The sequence below is a fragment of the Asterias amurensis genome, chromosome 6, assembly GCF_032118995.1.
Source record: "Asterias amurensis chromosome 6, ASM3211899v1".
Taxonomy (NCBI): Eukaryota; Metazoa; Echinodermata; class Asteroidea; order Forcipulatida; family Asteriidae; genus Asterias; species Asterias amurensis.
The window spans coordinates 13,887,689-13,908,582 of record NC_092653.1 but is presented as its reverse complement, the minus strand read 5'-3'; the positions used below and the strand labels follow the sequence as shown (position 1 = coordinate 13,908,582).

The 20,894-nt window shown below is 37.2% G+C and overlaps 1 protein-coding gene and 1 long non-coding RNA gene across 2 annotated transcripts in view; both read left to right on the top strand.

Moving 5' to 3' along the window:
- Positions 1–9,519, top strand: part of LOC139938089 (transcription elongation factor SPT6-like) — a 51,167-nt gene extending 41,648 nt beyond the window's left edge. The window contains exons 33-39 of the mRNA XM_071933470.1: positions 11–133; positions 890–1,078; positions 2,335–2,497; positions 3,117–3,194; positions 4,582–4,811; positions 5,687–5,946; positions 6,712–9,519. Of these exons, the coding sequence (XP_071789571.1) occupies positions 11–133; positions 890–1,078; positions 2,335–2,497; positions 3,117–3,194; positions 4,582–4,811; positions 5,687–5,946; positions 6,712–7,036 (1,368 nt within the window). The 3' untranslated portion in view covers positions 7,037–9,519. The remainder of the gene's footprint in view (positions 1–10; positions 134–889; positions 1,079–2,334; positions 2,498–3,116; positions 3,195–4,581; positions 4,812–5,686; positions 5,947–6,711) is intronic.
- A 594-nt stretch (positions 9,520–10,113) lies between these two features.
- LOC139938677 (uncharacterized) lies at positions 10,114–18,788 on the top strand. The gene is made up of 7 exons (XR_011786190.1): positions 10,114–10,476; positions 13,163–13,266; positions 14,654–14,892; positions 15,463–15,672; positions 16,264–16,487; positions 17,113–17,222; positions 17,999–18,788. It is a non-coding gene; the product is annotated as an uncharacterized lncRNA (long non-coding RNA).
- The last annotated feature ends 2,106 nt before the right edge of the window (positions 18,789–20,894 follow it).

The following is a 20,894-nucleotide window of genomic DNA, read 5'->3' as shown; positions in this document are numbered from 1 at the left end:
ACCTTTGAAGGGAGGAGACCACCTGACTGTCACGTGGAAGGTGGATGAAGGAATCTACGCCCACATTGATGTCAGAGAAGAAGGCAAAGAGAATGTCTTTAGTCTTGGGACGTCACTTTGGATCGGCAGTGAGGTAGGTGGAAGAATAATCCATAGTTGGAATACACAATCTGAAAAGCTTAGGTCATACATGTATAGTAAGGTTTATATAGTAATGATATTCCCTGATGAGTTAGGATGGCTCTGAAAAAAAACGTATGTTTCAACTCGACGTTTTGATCAGTATGCTCTGATTGTCTTCTGGAATTTCTTTTTAGTCAGTCACACTTCAAATTCAAATTTTGGGGTTAGAAACTGATATACATGTATTTGTCCATAACCACATTACTTCAAGTGAAATGTTTATCATGAGCTTTATAAAGACCGAGCTACTTCTAACCAAGTGGGTTTTTACTGCCATTAGTTATACGAAGGATTACCAAAAAATTAACCTTCCTTTGAGGTTGTCATGTTGGCATTAGATTGGTCTGGTTGGCATTGTGGTATCTTTCCCACCTTTCACCTCTGGAGCCCCGGTTCAAATCCCACTGTTGTGGATTAGGTTTTCAGTCCCTGCCTGACTGTGTCGGTTTTCCTTGAAATATTTTTTGGGGAAGTTTTCCTCCTCTCCCACATCTCAAACTGAAGCATTCATCATTGTCTTTTCTTCAAAGTGACTAAGTTCGCTTTTCTGAGAGTCCTTGACTTCACAACCAGAAATAAAAAATAAAATGAAATACACTGAAATGAAAAAGCATTTACACCAGCTATGATTCCTGAATGTACATGTATGTGACAGATTTCAAATAATCATCGTATATTTACATCGTCTCTCTCTCTCTCTCTGCAGGAATTTGAAGATCTTGATGAGATCATCGCTCGTCACATCCAGCCCATGGCAGCGTACGTTCGCGATACCATGCAGCACAAGTACTACCGAGACACTGAGGGCGGCAAACGGGAAATCATGGAGAAGCACCTCGGCGGAGAAAAGCGCAAACAGCCATCGCGTATCCCGTACTTCATGAGTTTCACTAAAGTAAGCTTCTATTTATATTAATTATCTTTTCTATATCAAGCTCATTATCTACAATTCAAAGCCCCAATTTATTTTGAGTGATGGTAATTGCATTATGCAGTCAGAGTCTGCAAGCCTATTGGAAGATTTTATGGACTTATTTAAGGACAGCATGATATTCTTCCTACTTAAAGACACTATTGGTAGTTGTCAAAGACAAGTGTTCTCACTTGGTGTATCTCAACATATGCATAAAATAACGAACCTGTGAAAATTTGAGCTCAATTGGTCGTCGAAGTTGCGAGATAACTATGAAAGAAAAACACCCTTGTCACCATAGTTGTGTGCTTTCAGATGCTTGGTTTCGAGACCTCAAATTCTAAATCTTAGGTCTCGAATTTGAATTCGTGAAAAATTATTCTTTCTCAAAAACTACACTTCAGAGGGTGCCGTTTCCCACAATGTTTTATACATGTACTATCAACCTCTCCCCATTACTCCTTACCACGTAAGGTAAAACCTGCTAATAATTATTTTGAGTAATTACCAATAGTGCCCACTGCCTTTAAAGCTGATTTCTGATTTTTTGTCACCCTCGGGAAAAGCAACAAAATCATGACAAAAAGCCTGAATAGGCTACACAAAATTTTCAAGGGCCAAATATTATGCCTGTAATGAGGCCATATGGCTGTGCATGACCTCTTGCATATCCGCTATTCATTATTAAAGGCACTGTACACGTTTGGTAATTACTCAAAATATATTTAAGCATACAACCTTACTTGGTATCGATCAACGGAGAGCTGTTGATAATATAAAACATTGTGAGAAACGACTCCCTCTGAAGTAACATCGTTTTTGAGAAAGAGGTAATTTCTCACTAAAATAATAAAAGACTTCTGGCCAGAAGCCTTTTATTCCTAACTGAAAGCACGCTATTTTGTACAAGAAGGGTGTTTTTTCTTTCATCATTTTCTCGCAACTTCAATGATCAATTCAGTCAAAATTTTCCATGCTTGCTATTTTATGCATATGTGGGATACACCAAGTGAGAATACTGGTCTTTGACAATTACCAAATGTGTTCAGTGCCTTTAAGACACGCCAAGCCTATTCTTCAAAACCAAAGTTTGGAAAAGTTTTATTTTTTTTTATAGGAGTGGCTTCCTTCAATGGTAAAAAAAAAGGGATCAATAATTTTGAAGGTTCATTTTAATCTTTTGTATATCTACCAGTCATACTGGATTCTAAGTTTTCACGCTCTTTTTTTCTTTTCAGGATTATCCAGGGAAATTATTGTTGTCTTATCAGCCACGCAGTAAAGCAAGACATGAGTTTGTCACGATCACACCCGAGGGTTACCGCTACAGAGGGCAGATTCACCAGACACTGAATGCACTCCATCGATGGTTCAAGGAACACTTCAGGGACCCTATACCTGGTGAGTGAAACACCCCCAACCCCTTCCCCCTTGAGGCCCCCCTCTTTAGTGAAGTCTTTCATATTTTAAATAAGCCTTTTTGAGATATGGCGGACACAATACTACATGTACAACACTATTGGGTTTGGGTAAATTTGTGTGTATACACCCAAACCAAAAGGTTCACTCCTATCACGTCTGCCATACCTTAAAAAGGCTTATGGGGTTGCATGGTTAGGTATCAATGTATAATTGGTTTGCAGTAACATCATAGCTGTGTAGATTTTGTTTTTTGAGAACTTGCTATTTATTCCACTGATACAGAGTGGAATTTGGGGAATTCGAGAGACTTCTCAGTTCTGAATAGAAATGTCCTGCTGGTTAACTATAATTGCTCCCTGGGCAGATGGATTATTCTGTTTGACTTTACTTACATGTACTCAATATAATACTGTTGCATCAGTGTAAAATTGTTGTGTGTTGCACGAAAATACTCCACGCAATTACTTATAAGGGTTCGTACTTGTTTTGTCTGCACATCCAGGCTTCTTTAAGCGTTTTGACAATTTCAAAACTTGCGCGTAACCTTAATTTAGGACAATGACGCAAGTATTATTTAAATTTTGTTTCTTTTATGTAGGAGTCACTCCAGCAAGTGTTCATCGCACTCCAATGGTTGCTGCACCAGAGAGAACACCAGCAGTCTACAGTTACATGGGTAAGCCAGTTGCTGCTTTAATATTTAAGTTCATTGTGGGGCGATTTATGGGTAAGCCAGTTGCTGCTTTAATATTTAAGTTCATTGTGGGGCGATTTATGGGTAAGCCAGTTGCTGCTTTAATATTTAAGTTCATTGTGGGGCGATTTATGGGTAAGCCAGTTGCTGCTTTAATATTTCAATTCATTGTGGGGCGATTTATGGGTAAACCAGTTGCTGCTTTAATATTTAAGTTCATTGTGGGGCGATTGATGGGTAAGCCAGTTGCTGCTTTAATATTTAAGTTCATTGTGAGGCGATTTATGGGTAAGCCAGTTGCTGCTTTAATATTTAAGTTCATTGTGAGGCGATTTATGGGTAAGCCAGTTGCTGCTTTAATATTTAAGTTCATTGTGGGGTGATTTATGGGTAAGCCAGTTGCTGCTTTTGTATTCAAGTTCATCATGGAGCGATTTGTGGCCGAGCGGTCTATTGCACTAGACTCTATCAATCTCTGGTGTTTCTGATCAGCAGAGTTTTGGTGTGGGTCCTGTTCTTAACAATTGTGTCCTTGCACTAGACACTTTGGTAATATTGATGCTTTGCCAATCGGATGGAACGTTTAAGTGTAGAGAGGTTTGCCCGGTGTTCCTTGTCTGGTTAGCTGCAGAATGCACAGCATCACCTTGTAAACCCTTTTCGAGGCACTATGTAAAGGGGTTTAATAACACATCCATAGTATACCTGGAGTAAGCTTGGGCGATATCGATTTATTTTATTCACGATATATATATCGCGATATTCGATATAATCGCGATTAATTAAATTTGACATCATCAGTCTTCAAACTCCCAGTGAAAGTTGTAGAAGAGACAGTCATAGCACAAGAGAGGTGTTATAATGACCTATTCTTCTGGTTTTACTCCAAACCTATGGGGTGCAAGATGTATCAGCTAGGAAATACATCGCGATATTGCAATATTTAATCGATATCACGATGTACCGCGATATATCGATATTTCGATTAAAACCAAATCGATCCGATATCGAAATCGTTTCCAAATTGGTATCGCGATATTCGATAATATCGTGATATCGCCCAAGCTTAACCTGGAGTACTGGTCAACGCACTATGAATATTGTTGTCTGGTTTGTGCAGGAACGCACACTCTTTGTCACGCACAGTTGTTTGGACTTGCTATTGTTATATATTCCCTTTCCTAAAGAATTCCCCAGTTTAACACAAAAAAAGTCGCAACTGCTGTGTGTTTGCCTACCATGAGATTTTTGTAATGTGATTTTTATGCATTATTTATCTTGACTTTAGAAATGATTTTGAAAATGTGATTTTTATTGTTTGTCTCTTACTAAGATATTGTTCAGTAATTGTCTTGTTTGATTTTCCCAGGCACCCCGATGATCCAGAAATCTGGTGCAGGGTTCAACCAACTGTACGCCACACCCAGCATGAGCATAGCTACTCCACGCCAAACCCCTGGTGCCACGCCCCAGATCAACGCAGCCGCCCGCTATGGCACGTACTCTGGGGCCTACTCCAACATTCCGTCGTATGCCACGCCCCAGACCAATAACCCCCTGTCTACGCCCAGGATGACGCCCTCATATCAGCCCATGCAGGTATGGCATTTATTTATTTATTTTTGTTTTTTCTCCTCTTCTTTTTGAATACATAACAATTTTCCCAGTGTTTGGCTGACAGAATTTATTTGTGGTTTGTACAAGTACTAGCCCAGGAAGCCTTTCACCTTAGTATAAAAAGTTGGCTGAAATGTTTCACAAAAATGTTACAGGAAAGCTCCTTTAAAGAAAGAAGCCAGAATAATACATCCACTTCCTGTTTATGAACTCACACCTGTTATCTCTAAGTAATTCCATGTCCAAACAGTGCACCCTAATCATGCAACTGGATCAAGAGCAAACCAGTTGGGCTGCTGACTGCTCCAGGCAGAGTAAATGCTCATCCATTGAGTTCAATGGCAAATACATGTATAAACACACACACCCGCTTAAATGGAAGGTACACGTTTGGTAGTTACTCAAAACAAATATTAACTTAAAAACTGAGACTTGGTAACGAGCATTGGAGAGCTGTTGATAGTATAAAACATTGGTAATTTCTCACTAAAATAATAAATGACTTCTAGCTAGAAGTCTTTTATTCCTATCTGAAAGCACACAAATGCGTCCAACAAGGGTGTTTTTTCTGTCAGCATTTTCTCGCAACTTCGATGGGATACACACAGTGACAAGACTGGTCTTTGACAATTCCCAAATTAGTACCTTGCCTTTAAAAGCATACTATGTAGATTCCGAATTGTGCAAATCGGTGTACTAATGACTGCCATTTGCTTTGAAGTTAAAGCCAAGTGCATTGGTCTGGGTACATTTTTCATGCGAAAAGACATAATTTGACATCACTTAAGCCAATTGAGTTGAGTAGACTGGAGTTGTGAGTTAATGTTTCTACTTGTATCCTATTATTTTTTCTTCAGACTCCATCACAGAATGCAATACGCACCCCTCAGATCAACCCGATGCGAACACCGCAGATCAACCCCATGAGGACACCCCAGCAGAATCCTGGTCGCACCCCGCAGACTGCCCCAGGAGGCCAGACCCCCCAGCAGGTGGCCATGAGGACCCCCCAGTACCAACCTACCCCCAAGCAGAGCAGCTGGGGCAACAGTGCAGCCACCACCCAGCAGGTCGTCTCTGCTATACAGCAACAACTTCAAAGGACCAGCTCTTCAAGGTAACTGATCATCAAATGTGTATTTCTCTAGAATAGTAATAATAATGTAGCGTTAAAGCCATTGGACACTTTCTGAACAGAACAATAATGAAAAGTTCACAGAGTTACAATTAATTTACAGGGTTTACAGAAGGTAATGGTGAAAGACTTCCCTTGAAATCTTATTCCTTAACACTAAAAACAATTATCAATTCTCGATATTGAGAATAACAGATTTATTTTAAACACATGCGGAAACAAGCGTGGGTTTTCCCGTTATTTTCTCCCGACTCCGATGACCGATTGAGCCTAAATTTTCACAGGTTTGTTATTTTATATATAAGTTGTGATACACGAAGTGTGGGCCTTGGACAATACTGTTTACCGGAAGTGTCCAATGGCTTTAAGTAAGATTTGTTGTGATACTAAATCCCTATTTAGAGTAGAGGTGGTTATGAGAAGAGCAGGTTTCTGCTTGATGTTTCGATTGGTGGGCTCTGACCGTCTTCTGGTGAAAAACACTGATAGAAACGTCGAGCAGAAACCAGCTCTTCCACTCTCAAAAGATATCTCTTACATCGCTTCACAGCAAACCTTACCGAGGTTTCGCCACACTTAGGTCTTTTTTTGAAGCATTATGTACCACAACAATTTTAATAGATTTTAAATTACCAGATGCAAATTTGACATCTATTCAAATCCCATAAAATTGTGAAAGCATTTTGACGAAGCATTTTTGATGAGAGTTGAGACTAACGCATCCACCTTCCTTTTTCCACCCTCAAGATCTGGCTCAGCGGCCGTGGACTGGGCGAGCCAAGCCGCTCAGTGGGCTTCCCGTCGACAGGACCACGGCAAGAGTAGCAAGGAGCCCTCGGCCAGCCCAGCCAACACAAGCCGTCGCTCTTACCAACCAAGTCCAAGGAGCTACCCACAACCCAGTCCCAAGAGTTACCCACAACCCAGTCCCAAGAGTTACTCCAGCAGCCGTAGCCCGAAGCAGCGTTACCCGGAGCCCAGTCCCTACCCAGAGCCCAGTCCCATGTCGATCTCTACCACTCCGGCGCCCAGTATGGGCGGGGATGCTACTCCACTCTTTGACGAGACGTAGAATCGCCTAATCATTGTCTAAGTAAGTCATTATAAATAAATCTACAAGAGCAAACTCCACCAATCAACAAAAACTTGTTGACTCTGAATTTTCTGAATAGGATAAACATTTATTAAAACCAACTTGAAACAGCTGTGATGTTCAACGATACGGGAAAGAAAAAAAAAATCGTTCTTGGATGGATTTACAAACTGCACAATGATATTTGTTATCTTCATGATATTGTAAATTTATCTGAGAAAACACTTGTACTTATCCTGGAATGTCTTCAGACACCAACCAGTAATATATATTTAAGCATTGTGTACAGTATTTGAATAGTGGATGTTCAACTAGGAGCAAGTTTAAGATGCCAACCTTTCGCAGTCACGCATGCAGGAAGTTTTTTACTCGATTGCATCTAGTCGATCGACGAGTCGAAACAATCAGTGCATTTTGTAGAGCAGATGATAGGATGATACATGACAGGGATTTTGGTGATTTGTTGTGCTACATTTTCAGTTGATGTACATGTAATGACATAGCCATATTGTCACTACCTTTCCTATCTTTCGTGAGAAGAGGCTGGAACTTTATGTATAGTTGACCATGAAATTGCTTTAAAAGTTATGGTAGTGTTGGGAAAATCTGTTATTTACACAAAAGTTTGACTGGACACAAGATGGCACTATGACACTTACATACGTGTACATTTTTGTGGTTATTGCCAAGACAAAAAAAATTGTTTTTTTCTCGCTAAAAGTAGGTTTGTTACACTTTTTGAGCACACTTAAAATTTGTATTTATTTTTATTCTTACAAAGAAAGCATTCATTACATTTGAAATATGCCATAATGTGTTAATATCACACTTGAGTTTTTGTAACCATTATTTTTTTAATTTACTTCAATTATTTTTTTTTTAAGTGAATATTGGCGGACATTATTGATATCCTACATTGCTAAATTTCTGTGTGCTTAATAATGGTACAATTTGCACGATGGATTTAAAGGAAGGATTGCTGGCGAGATTTACAGGAAACTTGACCTAAAATTATCTGAGAATTTTGTTTTAAAAGACTAAGTAGTTAGAGTGCTGATTATTGTGTAAAAAGTAAGTTAAGATATTCAGCATGAAAACAAAAAACCGAAGGAAAAGGTTGAAGGTTTATTAGAAAATAAAATGGTTTATTAATTTCCGTTTGTAAATTCTGACCAAGGTCTGAAGTAGACTTGTTAGCTAACTTTACGGTAAATTTTCATCATGACATGTATGATTAAATTTGAGGAGAAATCAATTTAAAATAATGTTGTAATTTAAAAAAACTTAGTTAACTCTTGTTCGAATGTCAAACTTACTGTTGCTTTCTGTAACCTACACACTATGAACCTAAAATTGTACGTTTTTTAGGTATTTCATGTATTTCGTGAACTAAATTGAGACTACCTTGCCTCATGCAGTAAAACAAATTGCCTGTTTTTGTATTTTATAGTTTGTTTATGGCCTTCATGAAAATGAGGTAATATTTTTACATTTTTTTAGGGTTAGCTGAACAAGGTATATTTATAATTTCCGCGTTTTTTAATTATTTTTTTATTTAACCTTCTGCACTCGACATTCGCATAATAACTTTATCCATTTACAATCAACTGTTAGATTTCTCACATGATATAAATTATAAACAAACAGTCATTACACGATTTATTTTTACAAAATATTTTGTTACTATTGGGTAGATACATGTACTTTATTCAATTCATTGTACAAATATTGTTTTTTTAAATATACAATATACAAATGACCACAGTTATAATATTCACATACATCCATGTACGGCAATGAAATGTACAAGCAATTAGTTACAATTACAACAATAACAAATACAAACTTTTTATTTATTTTTTTTATTTTTTTTACTTGGGCCTAAAATTTTAAAAAAATCACAAGGATATAGCCTTGTGAACTTATCAAATTTTTCTATAGCCTTGTGATCTTATAAAAATTTTCTGTAGCCTTGTGAACCTGAAAAAGTCATTTTTTTTTCTGAAAATGTTCATCTTGTGAACTTATCAAGTGTTTCTTAAAAATGATCACAAGGCTTGCGTCCACGGAAAGTTACGACGACCTGTTTAACATGTCAAAACGGTCGCAGGAGTTCGCTCCTCCAAGTGATTCTGCAAAGTGGAACATGAGACGGGGTGTGTCTGCAAGTACTTCCGAAGAGGGGATTTCGTTAGAGTCCAAGAAATCTGAGGATCATGGAAGACAGGCTGGGGAATCGAACCAAGGAGAAGATTTCCGAAGAGGAGGGATCGGAGCTAAGGTAGTTAGGCAGGACTCTATAGCACAAGCTTTTTCTTTCTTCCGTAGTAAGGCAAAGAAGTAGGACTCCATAGAGGCCACAAGTTCTAAATTCACCAATATTTGATTAAAGTAAAACACTTGTCGAAAGTAATACTGAATTTTAAGGTTGTATTATTAATAAAACCTCAAAGTTTTACAAAGGGTTCCCACAAAGCAGATTCGTTTCAATGGTGTAAGTCTATGTTTATTGACAAAATCTCAAGCATTTTTATCAAATTATTTTCAAGGGCCAAATATATGATGAAAAACAGCCGTTTTACCAAATTTTAACCCCAAAAGGAAAACAATTACAAGGGGTAAGTCTAGTTGTTTTATCAAATGTTAACCCCAAAATGAAGAAAAACAATTAGAAGGGGTAAGTCCAGTTGTTTTATCTAATTTTAGGCCAAAATTTGAGAAAAACCACAAGGGGTACACGTAAGTTCAGTTGTTTTATACACATTTAGCCCAAAATTGAAAAAAACGACAAGGAGTAGGTCCAGAAAAAGAAAAAAATGAATACAAAATCTAATAAGAATAAAAAATAAATTCAAAATAAAGAATAAAGAAGTAAGTAAAAATAACAGATGAGGTAAGGATAAATAACCAAAGGAAATAAATAAATAAATAAAAAGTAAACTTGTAGATAAATTAAAGTTGTGGCAAGGGAATACTCTCTTAGAAAGTGATAAGGTGTGGTTCATTTTGAGAATAATGATTGATGAATTTCATGTTTTATCCTGTTGCGCTTGGTATCTTTAACCAGAATTAATCAAAATCACCCAACAGGTGCATCAATTAATTAATACAACTCATTAACTTTACGCGGGAGACTCTACAATCCGCCGACAGAGGGCGCGATTCCTATTTCAATACCTAGTCAGATACCCTAAATCAAATTCAACGCTGAACGTATGGACGAAGTCATGCTTGATAAATCACGTGCCTTGCATTCAGAAACGCATGCTGGATTAGAATTTCTCAAAAACATGGAGGGAGAGGTGTCATTTGCTTCTTCGAGAGAATTTTTCCCGCATTTGGCTCCATTTTACCGTTTCCTGAAAAAGGAACGGTAGTTATGAAATGCAAGACATGTCCTCACAAAGTAAATGTAAAAAGTAAGTTTGGAATATATATATATTTCATGTGGAAACCGGAGCTTGTAAAGCTGTGTGTGATGGCCCCCTTGATTTGTGCGTTAATTAAAAGGGGTAGGCGGGGTCGGGACGTGGCCAAGGAGGCGGTGGGGGAGGAGGCTGATGCATGATCGCAACACTCTGACTTTGAATATTAAAAATACATTAACGCAAATTCAGCTCGATGAATTTGATTCTGATGATGTAAATGACCTGTGACTGATAATTTGTAGTTAGTTAGGCCTAACAAAAAATGTTGAATATTGTTTTTTATTTTATTTTTTTCATAAAAAAAAAAAGTATTTATAAATAAAATGCAATATTAATTTTGTAATCTACATTATATCGGCCTACTACTAGGCCTGTCTGTAAGATTAATGATTGCCTTTTATATCAATATCGTCCTTTGTAATGATTGCGTTGGCTTACTCCTAGAACTATTTCAGTTTCGTCCGGCTATCGTCTCCCGTAACCTCATAGGTTTATATCTCTCACGCGTTAAATGATGATGGTTCAATCGTTCATTGTTCAATGAATTTTGGAATCAAAAATCTCTCTTTATTTTAATTTTAATCTCGCCAAAATTAGGCTCTATGTGTCCTTTGATATCTCAATGTCCGAGAGGACGACCAGAGAATCCACTCCACAGTCTCAAAAAATTTAAATAATTATAAATTATTACCGTAATTCAGTCCACTACTCCGTTTTACCACTACACTACTAAATGCGAACTCTGCCAAACGCATCGGGAAGTCATGACATGTGACGAGCGTGCGCATATTATTTTTTTTCCCAGGACAAACCTGGAGAATTCTCACACACGTTCGTCCGTCCTAGAGTTAAAAACAACACTTGATCCGTGCTTTGTGTACAAAACATATGGACATATGGACACGCGTCTAGACGTCTGGTTCCCAGACGCATGTCCGTGCGGCGTGATTTTATAAACGATAGGAAATAAATGATGTTCTACTCACTTTTATTAGAAATAATACGCTCATGAATTTCGTTTTTAGTCATGTTAGATGTTCATCTCGCTTAAAAACAGACTGGATTAAAGACATAGACCTATAAAAGCGGTTAAATTCTTTAATATTCTTCCCATGTTTTAAACACTCGGCCTGTCTGTTTTGATGTTCCTCTCTTTTCTGCTTAAAAACAAACTGTTAAAAAAAAAAAGCCTAGTTGATCAAACGCAAATGTTTTTTGTTAACTGGTAAAAATTCATTCAATTCATTTATTTGCGTCTCGTTTATTTGTTTCATTACTTTTTCCAACCCAATACAAATTTGCATAAGTTCTGATTATCTTTTTTCTTATTAAGTTCAGATTAATTTTCCCCACAGAAGTAAAAAAAACCAAACAAACAAACAAACACACATACAAAGGCCTTATTGCGTTAATTTGCTTATTCTAGCCTGTTTGTTACCTGCAGCGTGAGCAAAAAAAATCCAAGAAAACAAAATCATTGACACAATAAATAGATCATGATTTACAGTATAAATAAATAAATTAAACTACAATATATATCAGTACGTTGAAACCCCCAAACTTGGTAAAAATTTATTGGGGTATGAGTTGACTTGGGTACAAGTTGACTCGGGTACGAGTTGACCTAGGTACGAGTTGACTTGGGTACAGGTTGATTTGGGTACGAGTTGACTTGGGTACGAGTTGACTTGGGTACGAGTTGACTTAGGTACGAGATGACCCAAATTCGTGTGGCCAAGGCTAGCTAAATCCTTAGCCACACGTCCATACCATTTCCTCATGCAGCTAAGAAATAACCAAAATTAAAAAAATTCTGGCGCCTCCCCTACGAGCCATCCGGCAGAATAAACCGGATGAATGTGTTCACCTAACTCAGCTTGCTTTGTGTCTATTGAAAAGTGAAACAAATTATAAAGTTTTAAAAAGAAATTTGTAACGATAACTTTGCTACCTTTTTCCGACTCTAATTTCCTCGATTCGTACACGGCACCGCCATCTTGGAATATGCGAATCAGCATGACTGAGCTGTGGGCGGAGTGTGTAGAGCGCGAATACAAATCAACGGCTATTTTATGTGAGTTAAGGTTGGGCTTTTTTCGTGAACTATGCAGTACACAAGCTTAATTCACATAAAACAGCCGTTGATTTGTATTCGCGCCCTCACAGGCCCTGTATTCTATAATTGTACTAAAATGGAAATCTTTTTTAGTTATGGTAAAAAAATCTAAAAGAAATTGATTCGATATGAAATAATGTAGTATCTAATTTACCTCAATGAGATATCCCTTTGTAAAAATGAGTGAAAAAGTGATGGCGCCATATGGAAAGTTATCCCCATTGACTGTCTGACTTGTCTTTTTTGGAAGTGAATGTTTCAGATTTGCAAATCTTATGATGAGGCATGGTCTGTGCTGTGCAACCTGCTGGTGCCGGGCACTCATGATTTCAAAATCGATCCACACATTTTTTCAATTTTTTTTTCAGTTAAAATTACTTTCCTTTCATTCACAGTTTTTATACAAAATGTAACACTTGTGTAAAGTTGTGTTTATTAATATAAGCAGTGATTTTTTTCTTTCTTTGTATTACTTAGCGGTGACCGCATCACTATCATTAGCACAGACAGCATTTTTTTGAATGAATGAAAAGTCACTTTTTGTCTTCCTTCACATTACAGCTGCATTACATGGTGTGTTCTATCATTCATACCTGCATCTCAACTCTCGCAAAAATGTTGAAGGTCGATATGAGGTCGTCGGCCAGAAAGACCTAGGATCACTGGTGAGTGAAACACAAGAGTTTTATATTAGGAAATGTCCAAATTGTTTAGGTTTATTACAGAAATGTCATACTTTATTAAGGGAATCAGTGTGTGGTGAAGAGGTTTTCAACTAGTGGTTTAATCTCAACGAGGCCTGGTTCTTGATAACTTTACCGAGACGAAGTCGAGAAATATTATCAAGAACCAGGCCTCGGCGGGTTTAAACCACTAGTTGAAAACCGATTCAACACACTTTGATTCCCATTCATAAATACTTTTTCGGTCAAAAACATCATCAGTTTTTGGTCAAAAAGTAAAATAAATGTGAAAATTATAATTTTTCAAAGATTTATTTCAACACAACACCCCTCCAGCTATGAAATGGTCAAGCCATACGCCCCCTCGCGCAAAAAACTCCTTATATAAGGGAATGATGTGTGCGTAACGCGTGATGTGGCACAAGTGTTTCAGCCGTTGCTCTCGACCGATAGGAATGAGAACACGTGCAAGGTCACGTTACTGGTCATAAACAAAGGTTATAACACACACATGATGCACTCTCCACCAATAGGAATAGTTTAATTATGTATACTAGTGCTGGGTGATGGTGAACTTCAGTATTCGGTTATTCGCTGGCCAACTATCCGAAATTAACCTATATTTTTTCTGTCGCTAGAGGGCCATATTTATAAAAAAAAAAAATTAAAAACGATGTTGTTTGTGAATGAGATCTTATAGGCGGATTGGTAGTAGTTTTAGACAGTGTCACGCGGTTCATTCACAAAAATAACTGGATGTAATTTAAAGATGGCGGTTTGCTTTTTCTTGGTTAGGAATAGTTTTATTTCAGAGGTTTTATATTTAACTCTTAAGAAATGCAAACTTCAGTGATATGGGTTCGCCACCCGTAGGGAAACCCCTGGCCAATTTTTTAACTGTGTTTGATTGAAAATTGCGCCACTTCAAATTAAAAGTTGACATTTTGGTAAATTTTGAAAAATAACGCAAGCCCCCCAAATACTTTGTTATACAAATAGGTTTGTTTCATTTCAGAGGTTTTATATTTTACCTGTAAAAACAGGAGCAAAAATCTGTGACAAAGGGTTCGCCACCCGTAAGGAAACCCCTGGCCAATTTTTTTTTTAATGTTAGGGAAAAGCAAACGATTTGTTGATGGTTCAAGATCTTTACCTCGGATGAATTCATCGCTACTGTGACAGGATTTTGCTTCTTTCTGTTTTCTCAGCAAGTCGAACCAGTAGACCTATTTTGCTGAAACTTTCACTGTTGTGAAATCGACCCCAAGATGGTTAGGGTCCAAGGTTTATTTTTTAATGTAAAAGTAATTTGTTATTGTTTTTTTTTTAAATATCAATATTAACCCCAAGTTTTTTTTTTAATTGACAGGCATCAAGAGATTGAGAACTCCTGAAGAGAATCACATCTTAGGATCAGTCTACAATGTAAACTGAGATGAACTCAAGGCAAGAGCTCACTGGAACAAGGAGATGAAATCACCAACGACGACGACGACAACGACGACCACCTGATGCCAGAGAGATGTCTTATTGATGAGGAGGCCGATTTTTTAACAGTGTTTATTAACTGAAAAACTAGCCACTTCATATAAGGTGATTTATCATTATGTAAGTTTTTAACAAGCCCCCAAATACTTGTTTTTATATTTTTAACTCAGAAGAGCAAAAATTCAGTAACAAAGGGTTCGCCACCCGTAAGGAAACCCCTGGCAGATTTTTAACTGTGTTTGATTAAAAATTGCGCCACTTCAAATTAAAAGTTGACATTTGGTAAATTTTGAAAAATTTAATAGGCCCCCCCCAAATATTTTGTTATTTTGTTATACAAATAGGTTTGTTTCATTTCAGAGGTTTTATTTTTTACCTGTGAAAACAGGAGCAAAAATCGGTGACAAAGGGTTCGCCACCCGTAAGGAAACCCCTGGCCAATTTTTTTCTTCTAATGTTTGGGAAAAAAGCAAACGTAGTTTGTTGATGTATCAAAATCTTTACCCCGGACAGGGTTTTGCTTTTTTCTGTTTTCTCAGTAAGTCGAACCAGTAGACCTATTTTGCTGAAACTTTCACTGTTTTATTTCATCTTTCTAACTCTTTGTGAAATAGACCCCAGGATGGTTAGGGTCCAAGGTTCATTTTTAATGTAAAAGTAATTTGTTATTGTTTTTTTTTTTATTGACAGGCATCAAGAGATTGAGAACTCCTGAAGAGAATTAACATCTTCGGATCGGTTCACACTGAGATGAACTCAAGGCAAGAGCTCATCTGGAACAAGAAGATGAAATCACCACCGAGGACGATGACCACCTGATGCCAGAGAGATGTCTTATTGATGAGGAGGCCAATTTTTTTACAGTGTTTATTAACTGAAAAATGAGCCACTTCATATAAGGTGATTTATCATTAGGTTAAGTTTTTAACAAGCCCCCAAGTAATTGGTTTTATATTTTAACTCTAAAACAGAAGAGCAAAAATTCAGTGACAAAGGGTTCGCCACCCGTAAGGAAACCCCTGGCCAATTTTTTAACTGTGTTTGATTAAAAATTGCGCCACTTCAAATTAAAAGTTGACATTTGGTAAATTTTGAAAAATTTAATAGGCCCCCCCCAAATGTTTTGTTATTTTGTTATACAAATAGGTTTGTTTCATTTCAGAGGTTTTATTTTTTACCTGTGAAAACAGGAGCAAAAATCGGTGTCAAAGGGTTCGCCACCCGTAAGGAAACCCCTGGCCAATTGTTTTTCTTCTAATGTTTGGGAAAAAAGCAAACGTAGTTTGTTGATGTATCAAAATCTTTACCCCGGACAGGGTTTTGCTTCTTTCTGTTTTCTAAGCAAGTCGAACCAGTAGACCTATTTTGCTGAAACTTTCACTGTTTGATTTCATCTTTCTAACTCTTTGTGAAATCGACCCCAGGATGGTTAGGGTCCAAGGTTCATTTTTTATGTAAAAGTAATTTGTTATTGTTTTTTTTGATTGACAGGCATCAAGAGATTGAGAACTCCTGAAGAGAATTAACATCTTCGGATCGGTCTACACTGAGATGAACTCAAGGCAAGAGCTCACTGGAACAAGGAGATAAAATCACCACCGACGACGATGACCACCTGATGCCAGAGAGATGTCTTATTGATGAGGAGGCCGATTTTTTAACATTGTTTATTAACTGAAAAATGAGCCACTTCATATAAGGTGATTTAACATTAGGTAAGTTTTTAACAAGCCCCCAAATATTTGGTTTTATATTTTAACTCTAAAACAGAAGAGCAAAAATTCAGTGACAAAGGGTTCACCACCCGTAAGGAAACCCCTGGCCAATTTTTAAACTGTGTTTGATTAAAAATTGCGCCACTTCAAATTAAAAGTTGACATTTTGTAAATGTGAAAAAGTACGTAAGCCCCCCCAAATATGTTGTTATTTTGTTATACATATAGGTTTGTTTCATTTCAGAGGTCTTAATTTTAACCTGTCAAAACAGAGGAGCAACAAAGTGTTCGCCACCCGTAAAGAAACCCCTGGCCAGTTTTTGTGAAATGTTTGGGGGAAAAAAAGCAAACGTAATTTGTTGATGTATCGAAATCTTTACCTTGGATGGATTCATCGCTACTGTGACAGGGTTTTGTTCTTTCTGTTTTCTCAGCAAGTAGAACCAGTAGACCTATTTTGCTGAAACTTTCACAGTTTTATTTCATCTTTCTATAACATATTAGTCATTGACAAAAAAAACAAACTTACGGCCCTGCCTTTTAGGTGTTAAATCACAAATTTGTTTTTTCAATGCTTATTTTTCATCACTTTTTAATTTCGTTTTTGTATCTGGTCTGATTTCAGATTGACAGGGCATGTGCCAAGTGAGGTCACAATGGACTTCATTTCCACACCAGGCAAACACGATCAGCTAATGAAGGACAAACCGTCTTCTATTCCTGCCCATCATGCAAGTAAGTCAATCACTACTAAAGCCTGGTTCATACTACCTGCAAAGGCAAAGTGAATTTTGGCAACACGGCCCTGTTTAGTTAGCGATGTTTCGAAGGGGTTGAACACAGCTCAACTGTTGTGAGTTATTTATTGCGAGTTTGTGACAACAAAATTTGCTTCGCATTCGCAGGACGTATGAACTTGGCTTTAGGCTTGTAGACCCTTTTAGGTTTAACATACAGTTTCCATAGATTGCACAAGGGTTAGTAGGTACCTTTGAGGGCAGAGATGGCTCTTGTGATTTATTTAGCTTGGTCACTACATATTTGGCCCCACAGGCAGTTTATTCCCAAGGGAGCCGAGTTGGTTTGATGAATGAAATAAATGGCCTAGTGATCAGGGGTAACATTTGAAGAGCCACGAGCATCACTGAATGACAGATTTCAGTGCTTTAGGCAGATTAGTACAAGCAGAAGTTCACTGTTTACATGACGTGTGTGTAAAGCATAATATAGTTACAAGTGCAGCAATCCGCAAAACAGAAACAAACAAAACATGCAATTGGATCTTGAAGGATCTGCGGTGGACTTTACAAAGAGTTAAGACTAGTCTTATCTCAAGTTAGGACAAGTTACTCGTCTAACTTAGGACTAGCCTTAAGTTGTTAATATCTTCAGGGACTAGTCCTAAGTTAGGACCAGTTCTAACTCTTTTTGAATGTGACCCCAGGATTGTAAGGCTCAAAGGTTCATCTTTTATGTAAAAGTAATTTTTAGTTTATTTTTTTGATTTACAGGCATCAAGAGATTGAGTACTCCTGAATAGAATCAACATCTTCGGATTGGTCTACACTGAGAGGAACTCAAGGAAAGAGCTCACTGGAACAAGGAGATGAAATCACCACCGACAACGACAACCACCTGATGCCAGAGAGATGTCTTACTGATGAGGAAGCCAAGCATCCATCCCAGTATTGGTACTTACATAAGATCAGGATCCTTTATCACTGACAGTGCCATCAAGATTGTCTCAAGAAACAAAATGAGGCTTGACATCAAAATTAAGTCTGGTTCCTTTTTTCAAACTTTGAGAGTTTCAAGCAGGTTTTTATTGGTACACGGGAACCAGACAAAATGGCCGACCTGTTGTAAAGGTTTTTTTAAACTGTCAGTGTTAGTTACATTAGTTTGTGTTATATAACACCCAGGCAGATCCTTGCCATTTGATTAGATGATTGTCCGTCGGGCAAATTAAAGTACTATTGCACGCTAAAGTCACTCAGCGTGCATTTTTCGTTCAATCCGAAAAGTACTATTGCACTCTGAGCAAAAAACATCTCCATGTGCACGTGTCTTTGGTAACGCAGCAGTGTTACTGCAAGGCACATTACTAGCATTCAGCTTCTGGGTGTCCCAAAAAAGAACGCACATTGTCAAACAGGCCGACCCAAAGAAACGGGTGTAATTTCACAATTAGAAACTGTGGGCCTACGCTTTGTTTGTTTTGGAAGTTGTATCTTCCAATCAAAATGACAAAGATCTACTTGGATGTTATATAAAACAAATAATGAATGTTTATGAGTGCAAGGGTGCAATTATGTTCATGAGTTGAAAGATGGAATGTTCCATTCAACTCTGCTTCGTTGAATAGAACATTCCATCTTTCAACTCATGAACATATTCACACCATTGCACTCATAAACATTCATTACTTGTTTAATAATTCTTGCTGTAAAGCTAGTTTCAAAAAACGATTATCTAAAATTTCATTTTTTCCTTCATGCATTGTTGTTATTGATCGATCCTCCCCTTACCCCTGGGGTGGGTTGATCGATTGAAAGAGCGAACGAGGCATAATATTTGTGTATTTTGCATAAATTGTCTTAAAGGCAGTGGACACTATTGGTAATTACTCAAAATAATTATTATCATAAAACCTTTCTTGGTAACGAGTTATGGGGAGAGGATGATAGTATAAAACATTGTGAGAAACAGCTCTCTGAAGTGACGTAGTGTTCAAGAAAGAAGTTATTTTCCACGAATTTGATTTTGAGACCTCAGATTTAGAATTTGAGGTCTCGAAATCAAGCATCTGAAAGCACACAACTTTGTGTGACCATGGTGCGACAAGGTTTTTTTTTTCTTTTATTAATATCTTGCAATTTCGACGATCGATTGAGCTCAAATATTCACAGGTTTGTTATTTTATGCATATTTGAGATACATCAACTGTGAAGACTAGTCTTTGACAATTACCAATAGTGTCCAGTGTCTTTAATAATAATAACAATAATAATTAATACATTTTATTGAGACATTCCCATGAAACGAGTTCACAATACTTCAGACAAAATGCATATATTTTTTATATAGACCATTTGACTTTACTTTCCTAAATACGGAATTTTAATTTTATTTATTTTTTTTTTTCAAATTCTCTTGGCAATTTTTTTTTCCCTACTACTTTTAAAACTTTGCTCGCTTTAAAAAGTCTTCCTTTGGAATATCTTAAATCGGTTTAGGAAAACAAAAATTTCTGTAAAATTTGTTTGTGACTCAAATTGTGGGAGTGCCTCTGGTTCTATATTGATACCGTGATGATTGTAAAGCCAAGTACAACTTGCACTCGATACAATTAATGCAAGCGGAACACATCCTAAAGTTGTATTCTTGGGACCAATCTTCAAGACATACAAGTACGTCATCATTTTAACTAAATTTATTCCTTTTTGGCAGGACATATTTGGGTAAGTGTGATGCACACCTGTCCAAACTCGAAATAAAATTGATTAAAAAGTACAATATTTTTTTACGAAACAGTCACAAACTTCATTTGAACATGTTGATTTTTCCTTCTTTGCATTGCTGCGATGGTAATAATTAACAGTTCTAAATTTTATTTAGTTTTTTTTTTTGCATCAGCTGATACAAAAAAAAAATTAATTCAAGAGATAACGTTTATTTCAACTCAAGGATAGTAAATGTTGTACTTGGCTGTTTTTATAATTTGAAAAATTATGTCTTACATTAATTGGTTACCATTCATTAAATGCTATAGAAAGCACCACTGAACTGTAGAAGCAGCAGAGTTGTGCAAACGTGTGTGCTGGTTGGTGTGGCCTACTACTATCTGGAATGTGTGGCGACCTAATGATCCAAGACTTAATGGTTGGGTAAGCATTTTATTAAGTGAAATCTTGTTAATGTGGCGCTGGTAGTCTGTCTTACCGGTGTCCTACCTTACATGATTGACAAACTATTTCAACTTCTCGATCTCCGACAAAAAAACAAAACCTAAGAAAGAAAGGAATTGGTTGCCTGTTGGAAGTCTTTGGGGGCCTGTATCAAAAGTGTCAAGGACTGAGGACCATTGCACTTTTTTGCACATTTTTTACCTGATCATTTTGTTATCCTAAGTTGGTACCCGTCTCTCTATACTGTTCCTGTGTAAACGGGTCTACTTTTTGAGCAACTTCTCTACACTGGACATCCTCTTCTGATCTGAGGGAGCCTCTGAACTTGACGGATGACAGAGACTTCTACCCAGATGTTGGTGCGAGGGTCGGAGATACGAGATTCTGAACATGGCTATTCACATTTCAATCAGGTACTCAGGCTTTTACATTGGTTTCACTTGTGTTAAGAAGTTTTGACTGTATCAAAAGGAGATATCAAAGATGACATTGGGATTGT